At 38.5% G+C, this 14,534-nt stretch overlaps 1 protein-coding gene across 1 annotated transcript; it reads right to left on the reverse strand.

Moving 5' to 3' along the window:
- Positions 1-255: 255 nt before the first annotated feature.
- Positions 256-14,327, reverse strand: LOC143963081 (carboxypeptidase A1-like). Its single transcript, XM_077472638.1, has 11 exons — positions 14,185-14,327; positions 10,507-10,588; positions 6,954-7,088; positions 3,937-4,047; positions 3,541-3,642; positions 2,700-2,798; positions 1,602-1,712; positions 1,422-1,512; positions 944-1,143; positions 724-808; positions 256-487 (listed from the first exon to the last, which is right to left on the reverse strand). Exons 1-11 carry the CDS (start codon positions 14,247-14,249, stop codon positions 300-302), a joined length of 1,269 nt encoding a protein of 422 aa, XP_077328764.1. The 5' UTR covers positions 14,250-14,327; the 3' UTR covers positions 256-299.
- Between the last annotated feature and the right edge of the window lie 207 nt (positions 14,328-14,534).

Below are 14,534 nucleotides of genomic sequence, written 5' to 3' on the forward strand. Positions count from 1 at the left end.
GTGAATCTGCCTATCAGGTACAAAGATAGCAATAAAAACCTGACAGAGTTTCTAGCCCTTCGCCGTTCTATCCAAAATGTAAAAAAAAATTTTGGGGTTTAAATATACTTCAATTTTTTGGTGTAAGATAAAGATTTTATACAAATACAAAATCAGTTTAACTACTGGTAAAAAAAAAATATATAAAAACTGACCAAACATCATTTTACTGACCAAACACCAAGTTTCCGTTTAAAGTTAAAGCAAACTCGTAAGTTCAGAATGGTTATGGACTTTTATTGTACATACTATATTATAGTTTAATAGAGATTATCACGGGTGTGATTAATAAGAACAGTAAGAGCCAGCCAGGTCTCCTCAGCAGTGGGGATGATCTGGTTAGCTGGAAGAGCAAATCCATAGCGACCAGTGTCACGGAGCTCAAATGAATAGGAGTGCTTGATACCCTGGTTGTAGGTCCAATCAATGGTTCCACCACTGGCTTGGTCTGCAAAGAAGAATGAACAAAAAAAAATTGCTGATAGTGCTGGAAATTCTAAAGGTTTTTGTATTTGAAAGGAATTTTTTAAATGATCTTACAGTATATGCTAGACAGAGCAGAGAGAAAATATACAGTCAAACAGCATGATCAGTATTATATTTCACAAGATATCAAAAAAGGATTCTCTGACACTTTGTTAACTGCCATTGAGGCAATGCTAAGTATTTTAAGGAAATACTTACAGATGGTGCTGATGATGCTTCCATACGTGTATTTGGTGCCATAGAGGGAGGCCAAAGCATTAATTGCATTTCTAGACACTGCATGCTGTACAGAAAAAGAAAACATTTTTTAGAAATTGTTTACAGACATTTTGCTACTAGAAACAACTTTTGAAGGAAAAATATGTTGACAGTGAAGTAATACATAGAAATATTGATAAGTAAAGCTCATTAAGCATACCAATTCAGCTTGGTTAGAGACAACAGCAGTAGTATATCCATAAGGGTAGAGAAGCATCTGAGAATAGCTGTGGATTGAAATAAATCCCTTGATTTTGCCATGGCTCCTCACAAAGTCCACAATAGCCTTGACTTCTGACTCAGAATGAGCAGCACGTCCTCTGTAGGTCTCAGTGCAAGGGTTGCTGCTGGATCCACCACCTGGTGTACAATTCAACAATTCATCAATTTTAATATTCCTGAGTTTCTAGTAGTTAGTGTTTAAATGATTATATGCTTAGTTGGCTGTTTAAAGCCCAAATCCAGCCAATATTTTTGTTTTGGATAGAGTGGAAAGGATTAGAACCTCTTTCTAGATTTTACTGATGTCTCCTTACTGGGGATTTCCCCTTACTATATTTCCTGGCAATTGTTTAAATTGTTCCCTAGCAGATGAAATAATTTATAGAAAACTGACATGAGAAACCAGTAAATGTTACCTCCAAAGCCAGCATCCCAGTTTCTGTTGGGGTCAGTTCCTACGCAAGTAGAGCCACTGTTAGGGGATCTGGTCTTACGCCACATACGGTCCTGTAACAATAATAAAGGATTATTTAATAGGGATCTGCTAAACTTCTTACTGATAATGAAGAACACAAAAGAGAACACAGCATAGTTACCCTGGTGTGGGTGTAAACATAGCCATCAGGGTTAGTGACGATTTCCAAGTAGATATCCAGTTTGTTCAGGGTGGCAGTAAGAGAAGCATCTTTTCCATAATCTGAGACAATCTGCATAGGATTTATGCATTACTTTTATTAGACTTTATTATGGGTACAGTCTCCATGTTTTTAAAGGAATGCCCTAATGGTTTGGACATATACTGATAAAATAATATGTTTCTTTTAGTTACTTCTATTGTCATTTCATCAATACATTTTTACTTTGAAAAAACTTTCTTTTTACATTTTTTGTTAAAACATTCTGCTATATTTGCTTAAAATGATCCTGTCATGAGATAATACCTGACATCTTTTCTGAAACCGCTAGTTGATTGGCTATCATTCTGATCATCAAGCTTTGCTACTAAAGTGAAACAATTAAGAAGCCAAAGAAGTCAGAACTTGCATACTTATTCCAGGCAGGGGCGGACTGACAACTCATGGGGCCCCTGGGCAATAGGAGATTATGGGGCCCCCAGGCAATCAGAGATTATGGGGCTACACAGTATACACAAACACACACACAGTATACAATCACACAGGTTACACATACATGTACACGCAGTATACACAGATATGTTTCTATTGGCTGAGAAGGTACCGGAGAGGTGGGGCAGCTATAATCTCTTTATTTTTAGACCAAAAAGATGTCAATAAGGGACATTTCAGAGGCAGATGTAAAAAAAACACAGATTTTTACATACTGTCCCTGGTTTTACTGAGACTGGCAACCCTGATGGGGCCCCCTAGTGGCCCCGGGCCCTCGGGCAGTGCCCGAGTGGCTGAATGGTCAGTCCGCCCCTGATTCCAGGTCAGGTACGCAATACCAAAGATGGAGGATTGGAAGGTTAGCAAGGCTATTAACATTTTCAGATGAGGATACTAGCACAGTACTCTCATTCCAGTACTTTACAGTACTTCAAGCTCCCTGATCATCACTTAAACCAGTAACATATTTTATGTTGTTATACAAATTTAGTGTCATATTTAAAATGTGTGCTCTAATCATACACCACTCTAATCCAGAATAAGAAATAAGGAGTAATGGGTATATACCTTTTTAGCAGTCCAGACTCCAGTGGCCTGAGTTACCCACTCGCGGGAGTGAATTCCAGTGTCAATCCAGAAAGCAGGACGGTTGGCTCCAGTACTGAACTAAAAAAGAAAGCAACAAAAACAATATTTGACAGCATGTGTTATTTGGCAAATGTTAGTTACTTGTCACAATAAGTACCAGAATGTACTACTATATGATTTTATGATCATGTGAATAAGGTCTGTTGGATGCTGAAAACTTCATGACATCAATCTGACATTCCTATCCTGTATATAGAGATCTGTCATCCCTATCTGTACATACAGTAGAATTTTGACAACCCTACCCTAATATACTTTGTGTACTGATTCTTACAGAGTCAGTGGTCCTGAAACTCACATTTCAGTTTTTGGTTGATGGAGAGGTAAACCATCGTACAAAGTCTAGTATCTTGGGGAATTTGGAGAGCCCTTCATGGCTAGTTCTCAGTGCTGCATGGCAGCTACAGCTAATATATGTCTTCTGGATTTTTTTTTTTTTATAATATATCAAATGTGAATGAAAGCAGCCAGCTGTCCAAGGCAAGCAAGAATAAAGCAAGAAAATATGGCAGGTACATAATACTACTGGGGTCTCCAAGAAATCTAAGAAAGCAAAGGTTGGCTCATCTTACCAGGTTCTTTCTATCACTGAAGTAAAATTTGTTAAAATCTGCATTTTAGCTTACCTTTTTTCTCTTTTTTACACTGAGTGCTACAATCATTGACCCTACTACACAAGCATGCATGCCTTCAATAGAAACAACATAATTTGCAATTTACTACACCATAAATTAATTTTCAAAAACCATACATCACTTACTTTGAGAACATTGAGTGGGCGACCTTCATAGCTCTTGCCAATCACAATCTTGCTCACTAAACCAGGGTTTTCAGCCACCAGTGTGTCAATAAAGTTGTTAATCTGAAGGAACACATAATCAATATGATAATATTGTACGATTTTCAAAAACACAGTCATATGATAGATCAGAGTAAGAAACTATGATTTATGAACACAATTGTCCATGTATGGGTGGGTACAGAGCAGAGAGAAAGGTGACCAAGTTATCAGGCTGAATGGTTAAATGACAGAATTAAAATTACATTTATATGATTGTAAGATTTTGTAAGTAGATAATCATTTATTGGTTACAAGGACTATCTGTTTAGCTGTGAAAAGCTAAATGTTTCTTTACAAAGTTAAACACAATCATACCTCATCAAAGGTATGGTAGGTAGCATAGTTAAAGGTATTAGTGGAACGGGCATTTTCAATGGAGCGGCTACGACTAATCTTCATTTCCCTCTCTTCTTCATCCAGCAAAGCCTGTTATAATATAAAAACAGATGAATATGTTTTCAAACCTTTAAAAATAAGTTATATTTTATATTACTATACTGTGTTCCAATAAGGACTTTTTAAATAAGGAAGTGCAAAAAACTGAACCATTTCTACCCTGCCTCTTCCTGCAGCAACAAATTACCACAAATGTAATGGCTGATAAACAAAAAGTAAATCACAATTAAAAGAGAGTTTTTATTTTTATTCCTCCCCCACTATTAAGTAAAAATGTTAACACTACAAGAGAAATAATCAGATATCCAATATAATAAACAAATAGGTAAAAAAAACAACCACTCCACCATTAACCCCTATGTATACGCATCATTCTCATTGGCCTTTGCACTTCGCATTAAATTCTCATGCAAGCATTTTTTCAGATGAAGATTTGAAAAAAAAAAACGCACTTGAACACCAATTCATATTTACACAAACCTGGCTTGGTCTATGTATAAAAATGTTGCTGTTTTAATGTGAGAATCATTCGCACAGCCCCAAAATTTTGTGTAACATAATTATTATTATGTTGCATCTCCTATGATTTTAAGCACCTATTGACCATAATGCAATTTTTTCACTGATTGAGGTAGTAAAAAAAGAACACGTTTTGGCTCTTATGATCATAGGAGATAATTAAATTGCACAAAGTACGGAAATATTTGTTGGGGTTCTGCAAGCGTTTATACATTTCAGAAGGAACAGGCCTTAAAGCATAACTCCACTTTTGTTAAAAAAAAAACATTCCCACCCTGGGTGATCTATGTACATTGCAACGATTATAACAATCTTTGTTGCAGATTCCTTAGTAATCTCACATCAAGGATAGTGATGTCTTGCCCAGCAATGGGATACACAAAGGCAAGGAAAGTATAATTTTTTTTTTTTACAGGTGCATTTTACACCTACTAACAGTAGGCGATTTGAAAAGGGTGAGGGGGGCCAGACAGTTTTATTGTATTTTGCATTTTATCGCAAGGTCTGTTTTAAGCTGAAAATTTAGATAAGCTATTTTTTTTCCAAGTCAAAAATACAATTATGCTGCATACACACGACCGTTTTTTCCGTCAGAATAAACTCTGATGGTCTTTCCAGCAGAGTTCCACTGAAATGGACTTGCCCACACATGATCACACCAAAGTCTGTTCGTTTAGAATGCGATTACGTAAGACGGGACTAGAAAAAGGAAGTTCAATAGCCAGTAACCAACAGCTGCCCTTGCGTTGTTTTTGGACTTTCGGAATAGCATACGGAGGAACGGTTTTCCCGATAGGAATTGATTCCGTTGGAAAGATTTAAAACATGTTCTATTTCTAGGTTCGTCTGAATTTTTGGAAAAAAAAAAGTCAGAAAGCCCACACACGATCGGAATATCTGATGAAATGATTCCGTCTGACTTTTTCTGCCAGAAAGTCCGACCGTGTGTACACAGCATTATTGACTGTTTTGGAGCCTCACTATGTACCAAAAATGATTCTGGTTTGCTAATTTTAGAAAAATCTGAAGTGCACCTGTGTCCAGACGATGGACATTATATTATTTGCATTTATAACAAGCAGTAAAATATATTTAAAATAAGATATTTTCCCATAGATGGGTTTTAACCACTCCAGTCCATTTTCTCACTAAATCTATAGTGTTCCCCTTGTCAGAACATATTAGCTCAGCGTGGGGAGATCGCTATACTAACTTTGCATAGTACACGTGACAGTTTTTTTTCTTTCAACCTGTTGGGAGAAAAAATGAATAGTGTGTACCAGGCTTAACTATACAGCAAAATATTATTTCCACTGCTGCAGGGAGAAGCAAGAAAGAGCTGCAATAGCTCTGCCTAAACCTCTGTACTGATAATAAGTGCTGTTAGGCCACTATACTCCCAATGTAAACACAACGTGGAAGCATTGTTTTAACATTCTTTACTACAACGTGCTCCTTTGCAGTGATCTGTAAGAGGAATGGAAGCCCAAAGACTGATCATTCCAGCTTCTAGGCTTAGTGCTGGACCCCAACTGTCACTGATAGCTATCAGTTTTAGCACAAGAAGCCGCCAGGACTCACAGGAGCTGCTGAAGTCCATCTGCCATTTTAAAATGACCCTAGGAGAAACAGCTGTTGTCATTTTAAAATTGCACACTGGACTCAAGTGGTTAAGCTTGTGTTTAATATATAATGCCATTTCTTATGTGTGTTTACATTAGAAGACTACTAGGCTGAAACATTTCTGCTCTATATACAAAAAAAGGGAAAGGAGCTGGGATTCAAGATGCCTGTGTTGTGAAACTTGAATATTAATTCTCCTCAATCCTTACAGCTACAGAGGTGAATGGGAGTTTGTTTAGAAGTGCTTTTACTGTTTCTTCAGAATACTATAATAATTTAATATGCATATTCTGGGCAGAGGTATACTAAGATGTATTGGAAAAATATAGAAATGTCCATTGCTGATCTCCTTACAAAAATACCAGCTGCCTGGCTGTCTCTACTTTTGTTTCTGCCTGATTCACTGACCTTGAACAAGCATGCAGTAACTGAAATTAAAACAAATTTTCGAAAAACTGTTCTTGGCAAGTGACTCATAAATAACTCGAACCATTATAGTCAGTTAACTAGCATTTTTGGAAGGAGATATAGTGTTTTACAGCATAAATATTTTGTCAGTAATAACTTAAAAATACTACAAATATTCTAAGAAATAGTCAAACAAAAGTAATCAAATGTTTGGTATGGCCCTGCCTACTAGCAGTTCAACAGGCATTTTTAATAAAGACTTTTCTCTATTGGCTTTTATCAATATTTTCACTTCATCTTATTAGATCATGCAGAGATTTAATATTTTTTTAATTTCCAAATGACATCAAGACAGAGTCTTCCTTAATGATTGTGGTACCAGTCACCTGCAAGTCCTGGATCATGACACTATACTGGATGTTGTTGGACTCCAGGTAGACCTTGACATCCTGGAGGCTGTAGAATGGCACACGGATATCAATATATCTTTTGGGTTGTGAGGGTGATGTCCAGAAGTCAAGCTGCAAAACATAAAGTAAAGATTGTAAAGTAGTCATAAGGACTTTGTTAGCAGCATTGTTTTAAAAAATTGCACCCAATATTCTCAGTCCCACAATTATTTATGTGTTGGTCAAATGTGACTATATGTAATAATTGGGTGTTGGGTCTTGAAAATACACAATTATAAAAAAAGAACAAGATACACACAGACACACACACCCACAAGGTATCAGCATTTAAAGTGTAAGTAAACTTCCAACATTAAATGTTCCCTTTAGGTAAGCCTATAATTAGTGTACATTTCTTCTAAACGTGCACCGATTAGGAGATACTTAGTGTACATCCAGCCAGTGACATCACTGGCGCATGCGCTCTGAAGAAATGGCTGGCTGTGCAGATCCCTGTGCAATGAAGAGCGGCTCCCGCACGAATGCTCGGGAGTGACATCATCACAGCTCCGGCCAGTCACAGATCCAGAGTACGTGAACACAGAAGCAAGACAGTTGAAGATGAAAGCAGCCTCCATCACATCGCTGGTAATGCTTAAGCCGCGTACACACGGGCGGACTGTATGGCCAACTTAGTCCGTCGAAACACATTTTAGTGGACAGTCCGCTCGTGTGTGGGCTTCAGCGGACTTTTTCAGCGTGCAGTCTGGCGTACTAAGTATTTCGGAATTTCCGTAATACTGTCCGTCATACTTTGGTTTCAGCGGACAATCCGCTCGTCAGTAGGCTAGTTCGACGGACTAAGAATGGCGCATGCTCAGAAAGGATTTACACGGCGAAAGGTTGCATTGCTGTGTATTGGACTTCCTATTTCTAGTCCCGTCGTACGTGCTGTACACGTCATCGCGCAAGCTTTCGACGGACTGTTTGTGCATCCGTGTGTGGTCAAGTCCGTTCATTCGAAAGTATGACGGACTGTCCGTCGGATTGTATGACGGACTAAGTAGGCCATACAATCCGCCCCTGTGTACGTGGCTTTAGTTTTCAGGTAGGTTGAAAACTAGCACATTATGGCTTTACCGTGCAGGTTAGAAAAAAAATAAAAAATATCCAGCGGTTTAAAAGCATTTTAACACAATATATAGTAGGCACTCATAGGTCTTCCAAAATACAACAGAAATAATACGAAGCTTATTTTTAAAATATAATAAAAATAATAAAAAAAATATATAATACATCAACCTTACTAATGCATAATATATATGTATATACACACACACAAACACACACACATACACAAACACACACACAAACACAGTGCCTTGCAAAAGTATTCACCCCCTTGGGATTTTTTGTGTTTTGTTGCCTCACAACCTGGGATTAACATGGATTGTTTGAGGATTTGTATCATTTAATTTACAGCTGGAAGGTGAACCTCAAATCATACACAGAGTGGTACAGGTTTTGCTCAAGAATATCCCTGTATTTAGCACCATCCATCTTTCCCTCAACTCTGACCAGTTTCCCAGTCCCGACTGCTGAAAAACATCCTCACAGCATGATGCTGCCACCATCATGTTTCACTGTGGGGATGGTGTTCTTTGGGTGATGTGATGTGTTATGTTTGTGCCAGACGTAGCGTTTTCTTTGATGGCCAAAAAGTTACATTTTAGTGTCATCAGACCAGAGCACCTTGCTGAAAGTAATGGCTTTCTTCTGGCCACTCTGCCATAAAGCACCAACTCTATGGAGCTTATGGCTTATTGTTGTCCTATGTACAGATACTCCAGTCTCTGCTGTGCAAGCTCCTCCAGGGTTACCTTAGGTCTCTGTGCTGCCTCCCTGATTAATGCTATCCTTGCTTGGTCAGTGAGTTTTTGTGTGTGGCCGTCTCTTGGCAGGTTTGCCGTTGTGCCATATTCTTTCATTTTGGTTATGATAGATTTGATGATGCTCCTAGGGATCATCAAAGATTTGGATATTATTTTTATAACCTAACTCTGACTTGTACTTCTCAACAAAATTGGACCTTACTTGTCTAGAGAGTTCTTTGGTCTTCATGGCAGTGTTTGGTTAGTGTTGCCTCTTGCTTAGGTGTTGCAGCCTCTGGGGCCTTTCAAAAAGGTGTGCATATGTAATGACAGATCATATGACACTTAGATTGCACACAGATGGACATCATTCACTAATTATGTGACTTCTGAAGGCAATTGTTTGCACCAGATCTTTTTATGGGCTTCATGACAAAGGGGACTTGAATACATACGCACATGACAATTATCCGTTTTTTATTTCTTATAAATAGTTTTATGTATATATTTTACTAATTTTACTTCACCAACTTAGACTATTGTGTTCTAATCAATCGCATATAATTCAGATTAAAAAAACATTGAGCTAAAGGCTGTAATGTAACAAAATTGGTAATAAGCCAAGGGGGGGGGGGGTGAATACTTTCGCAAGGCACTGTATATACAGTATGTGACAACACTGAAGAAAGGACATGTTGCTACAATGTAGAGAGTGTACAGCTTGTATAACAGTGTAAATATTCTGTCCCCTTAAAATAACTCAACACACAGCCATTAATGTCCATGCCCCTGACAGCAAAAGTGAGTACACCCCTAAGTGAAAATGTCCAAAGTGTCAATATATTGTGTGGCCACCATTTTCCGGTACTGCCTTAACCCTTTTGGGCATGGAGCCAGAGCTTCACAGGTTGCCACTGGAGTCCTCCTCCATGATGACATCACGGAGCTGGTGGATGTTAGAGAGCTTGCGCTCCTCCACCTTCCATTTGAGGATGACCACAAATGCTCAATAGGGTTTAGGTCTGGAGACATGCTTGGCCAGTCCATCCCCTTTACCCTCAGCTTCTTTAACAAGGCAGTGATTGTCTTGGAGGTATGTTTGGGGTCGGTATCATGTTGGAATACTGCCCTGGGCCCAGTTTCCGAAGGGAGGGGATCATGCTCTGCTTCAGTATGTCAAAGTACATGTTGGCATTCATGGTTCCCCCAATGAACTGTAGCTCCCCAGCACTCATGCAGCCCCAGACCATGACACTCCCACCACCATGCTTGTCTGTAGGTAAGAGAGCAAGAGCGATAACACCAAATTTAACACACCTGCTCCCCATTCACATCTGAGACCCTGTAACACTAATGAGTCACATGACACCGGGGGGAGGGAAAATGGCTAACATTTTCACTTAGGGGTGTGCTCACTTTTGTTGCAAGTGGTTTAGACATTAATGGCTCTGTGTTGAGTTATTTTGAGGCAACAGCAAATTTACACCATTATACAAGCTGTACACTCACTACTTTACATTGTAACAAAGTGTAATTTCTTCAGTGTTGTCACATATAAAGATATAATAAAATATTTACAAAAATGTGAAGGGCGTATTCACTTTTGTGAGATACTGTACTGTATATCTGTATATGTACACATGTGTCAATTTGGAAGGATGAAAAAAGTATCTAATTACCCCCAGGTCCTCAAACTTTTCCAGTTCCCGGACCAAGCTTACTTCATCCTCACTGATGGGAAGAATTCTCAGGACTTGCTGTCTGCAAGTAGATGAAATAATAATAATGTAAATTACACATTAACACTGTTAAAACAGGTAAACTGAAGACTTTATGATGACAATACTGATGGATCAAATCTCAAGATTAAAAAAATGTATTGATTTTATGTGATACTGCAGATTTTTAACCTCAAGTTATTCTAATTTCCAATATATTGAAGGAACAAGTAACTGTCAGTGCTTTGAAAGCAGCCTGCAAAAGTTGAACACCGTGTCTACATTTACCAAGATACAGGCATATAGACAGTTTGAGCTAAAAAGATGGCTGGTGAATCAAGAGCTGCAGTCAAGGAGTCACCACCTTATGACATTATCATGCCACTGCAGTGTTCCAGATCCTGAGATAACTTGCTGCTGGAAAGTCAAAAGGAAGTGTCTGTCCATACCGCCCAGCCATTGACATGGACACCCAAAGAAGGATCCTCTTCCTTGGCAGGGAAGAAAAATAATAATTTTACTCTTCATAAGACCATGGATTATGGTTGATTTGAAGTGAAGCTTTTTAATTGCAATTAATTTGTGTTTTTTTTTAGATGCTTAAATTGAATAATAATAAAGAGAAATAATACTAAGACCACAGATTTAGGCAAGTATGTTGACAATTTAGGATATTTCTTAAAACTAACCTAGGGGCTGTGCCTGCAGGTTAGCTTTAAAATGTGTGTAAAACCTAAAAATAAACTTGATTTACTCCCTTTAGTTAAACATTTTGTCATATACTGCAAAAGTTCAACAAGTACAAAACATTGCAAAAATGCCCATTGAACCTGTCAGAAAACTGTATTCTGCAGTTTTATCTCAAGAAATGTTATCAGGAAGTTTGTTAGGACTAAACAACATCTCTGCCTATGAAGGTGAGAAGAGGGGGAGGTGTTCTGTAGTCTGAACATACTTCCTGTCCTAGGGTAACAAGGTTGCTCCCCATAGATACAGCACAGGTAGTGAGGTTTGTAATTTTTATGACAGCAAATGTGTTAATGGAAAGAACAATGGTACCACCACATATAAGGACCTGTAATATGCAATATATTACATGTTTTCTCTTGGCTTTAGATACACTTTTACTGAAAACATTAAAGGAAACGTGTATTCAGAGAATACATGGACTGACACTGCTGACCTTCTTGTGAACATATTTACCTGTCTTTCTCTGGCTTCAATAGTATATGAGTCACTATCCCAGAACAATCATATAGCCAGTGAAATCACAATGCAAGGGCTCTACAAATGTACAATAATAAAGCTATTGAGAGCATGGAAACAAACATTTCCAGTAAGATAGTTCAGAAATGGCAACCTACTATACATTCCCCTTGTTACAGGATTCTTTAAAGCAGAGTTCTGACCAAGAAGGTAAATATGTAGTTGAAATCAATTTATAAGAACATTTTTCCTGCAAATATATGTGTGAGTCTGTTCAGCTATCCTTCTGATTAAATTGAAGCAGGTCAAATACAGATCCAATAGATAGGGCAGGCCAGTGCACCTGCCAATTAGTTACATAGTAATCGAGGTTGAAAAAAGTCCATCAAGTCCAACCTATGTTTGTGATTTTATGCCAGTATTACCTTGTATATCCCTGTATGTTGTGGTCATTCAGGTGCTTATCTAATAGCTTTTTTTAAATTGCCGATGCTCCCTGCCTGTGGAAGAGAATTCCACATCCTTACCACTCTAATGCCCCGTACACACCATCGGACTTTCCGACAACAAAACCATGGAATTTTGTTTGAAGGTCGTTGGCTCCAACTTGTCTTGCATACACATGGTCACACAAATGTTGGCCAACAATTATGAACGTAGTGACGTACAAAACGTTCTGCGAGCCTATAAAAAGGAAGTTCAATAGTCATGAGCCACCCTTTGGGCTCCTTCTGCTAACGTTGTGTTTGGTGAGCATTGATTCCGAGCCTGTGTGGACTTTTGTGCGACAGACTTGTGTACACACAATCGCAAAGTCCAACAACAAAAATTTGTTGGGGGAAAATTTGAGAAACTGCTAGCCAAAATTTGTTGGCGGAAAGTCCGACATCAAATGTTCGATGGAGCATACACGTGGTTGGACTTTCCGCCAACAAGCTCACATCCAACATTTGTTGTCAGAAACTCCAATCGTGTGTACGCAGCATTACAGTAAAGAACCCTCTACGCGGTTTAAGGTTAAACCGCTTTTCTTCTCATTTTAGTTTCATTCACGTGTCTTATTAAATTCCCTTTTGTGGAAAAGTTTTATTTATATTGTGCGGTCACCAGTACGGTATTTGTACATTGAAATCATATCCCCTCTCAAGCTTCTCTTTTCCAGAGAGAATAAGTTCAGTGCTCATAACCTTTCCTCATAACTAATGTCCTCCAATCTCTTTATTTGTTTTGTTGCCCTTCTCTGGATTTTCTCCAGTTCCAGCACATCCTTCCTGAGGACTGGTTCCCCCGAACTGGATGGCATACTCCAGATGCAGGCAGACCAGAGTCTTGTAGAGTGGAAAATTATCTCTGGAGTTAATCCACTTTTTAATCCATGCCAATATTCTGTTTGCTTTGCTTGCAGCAGCTTGGCATTGCATGCCATTGTTGAGCCTGTCATCTACTAGGACTCCCAGGTCCTTTTCCATCCTAGATTACCCCAGAGGTTCCCCCCCCAGTGAGTAGATTGCATTCATATTTTTCCCACCCAAATGCATTATTTTACATTTTTCTACATTAAACCTCATTTGCCATGTAGTTGCCCACCCCATTAATTTAAAGCTTAACTTATATCGTCCGAAAATACAGAGATTGAGCTGTTTATCCCATCCTCCAGGTCGTTTTTGAATACATTAAATAGGATTGGTCCCAGGACAGAACCCTGGGGGGACCCCACTTTCCACCCCGGACCATTTCGAGTACTTCCAATTTATCACTACCCTCTGAACTCTCCCCTGTAGCCAGTTTTCAATCCATGTACTTACCCTATGGTCCATGCCAACGGACCTTTGTTTTTACAGCAAACGTTTATGGGGAACTGAATCAAATGCTTTTGCAAAATCCAAATACATCACGTCTACGGGCCTTCCTTTATTAGATGGCAACTCACCTCCTCATAGAAGGTTAATAGATTGGTTTGGCAAGAATGATTCTTCATGAATCCATGATGATTACTGCTAATAACATTGTCATTACTAAACTCTTGTATATAGTCCCTTATCATCCCCTCCAAGAGCTTGCATACAATTGATGTTAGGCTAACTGGTCTGTAATTCCCAGGGATGTATCTTGTCCCTTTTTAAATATTGGTGCTACATTGGCTTTTCTAAAATCAGCTGTTCGTAAAAAGTAGACTGTTCTTAAAAATTAGGAACAACTATCTTGCAATTACTTGACTGAGTTTCTTAAGGATCCTCGGGTGCAAGAGATCTGGTCCCAATTAATTTAATTAATTCTGAATGATCTCAAAAGCTTTTCTAAATGATATTAAAAGCGCACTGCATTTGCCCACCAGCACAAGCCCAAAGCCTGTCCACACAGGACCTATAATACACTAGCTATGCTAGAGGTTTGAATATATAAACTTTTATATTTTAACAATTTTCTACATACCCACTGAAATCCCCGGCACCATATACGGCAGCCACCAAGGCAAGGAATACTAGTGCACCCTTCATCTTGGAATCCTTCTAATGTTTTACCATCCAGGTCGTTATATTTATATTCTTTTCTGTTCGGTGATTACACTGTGCTGACAAATTTTCTGCCACTGGCTGAAGAGCACCTGACTTTATTCCCACACATACCTGATTAATATGATGGGAACATAGTGACTGTTAGCTAGGTTACTATATTTAAGTTCTCTTTTATCAAGGGGCCCTCTTCACTATTGTTTTTTTTTCTTTTGCAGCACTGTGGTGCACTTACAGTAGCATGCTTAAAAAATACCTTGTATTTCATCA

This window comes from Lithobates pipiens, unplaced genomic scaffold (genome assembly GCF_037356315.1).
Source record: "Lithobates pipiens isolate NorthernLeopardFrog02 unplaced genomic scaffold, aLitPip1_a1.2 Scaffold_8, whole genome shotgun sequence".
NCBI classification, from domain to species: Eukaryota; Metazoa; Chordata; class Amphibia; order Anura; family Ranidae; genus Lithobates; species Lithobates pipiens.

Bases quoted from the DNA above. Each gene is read 5' to 3' on its own strand.
- LOC143963081 (XM_077472638.1), bottom strand. From the start codon at position 14,249: ATGAAGGGTGCACTAGTATTCCTTGCCTTGGTGGCTGCCGTATATGGT. The intron at 10,589-14,184 runs GTATGTAGAAAA...ATCTACTTGCAG, and splicing joins GGTGCCGGGGATTTCAGTGG to ACAGCAAGTCCTGAGAATTC. The intron at 1,144-1,421 runs GTAACATTTACT...ATTGTACACCAG, and splicing joins CTGGGATGCTGGCTTTGGAG to GTGGTGGATCCAGCAGCAAC.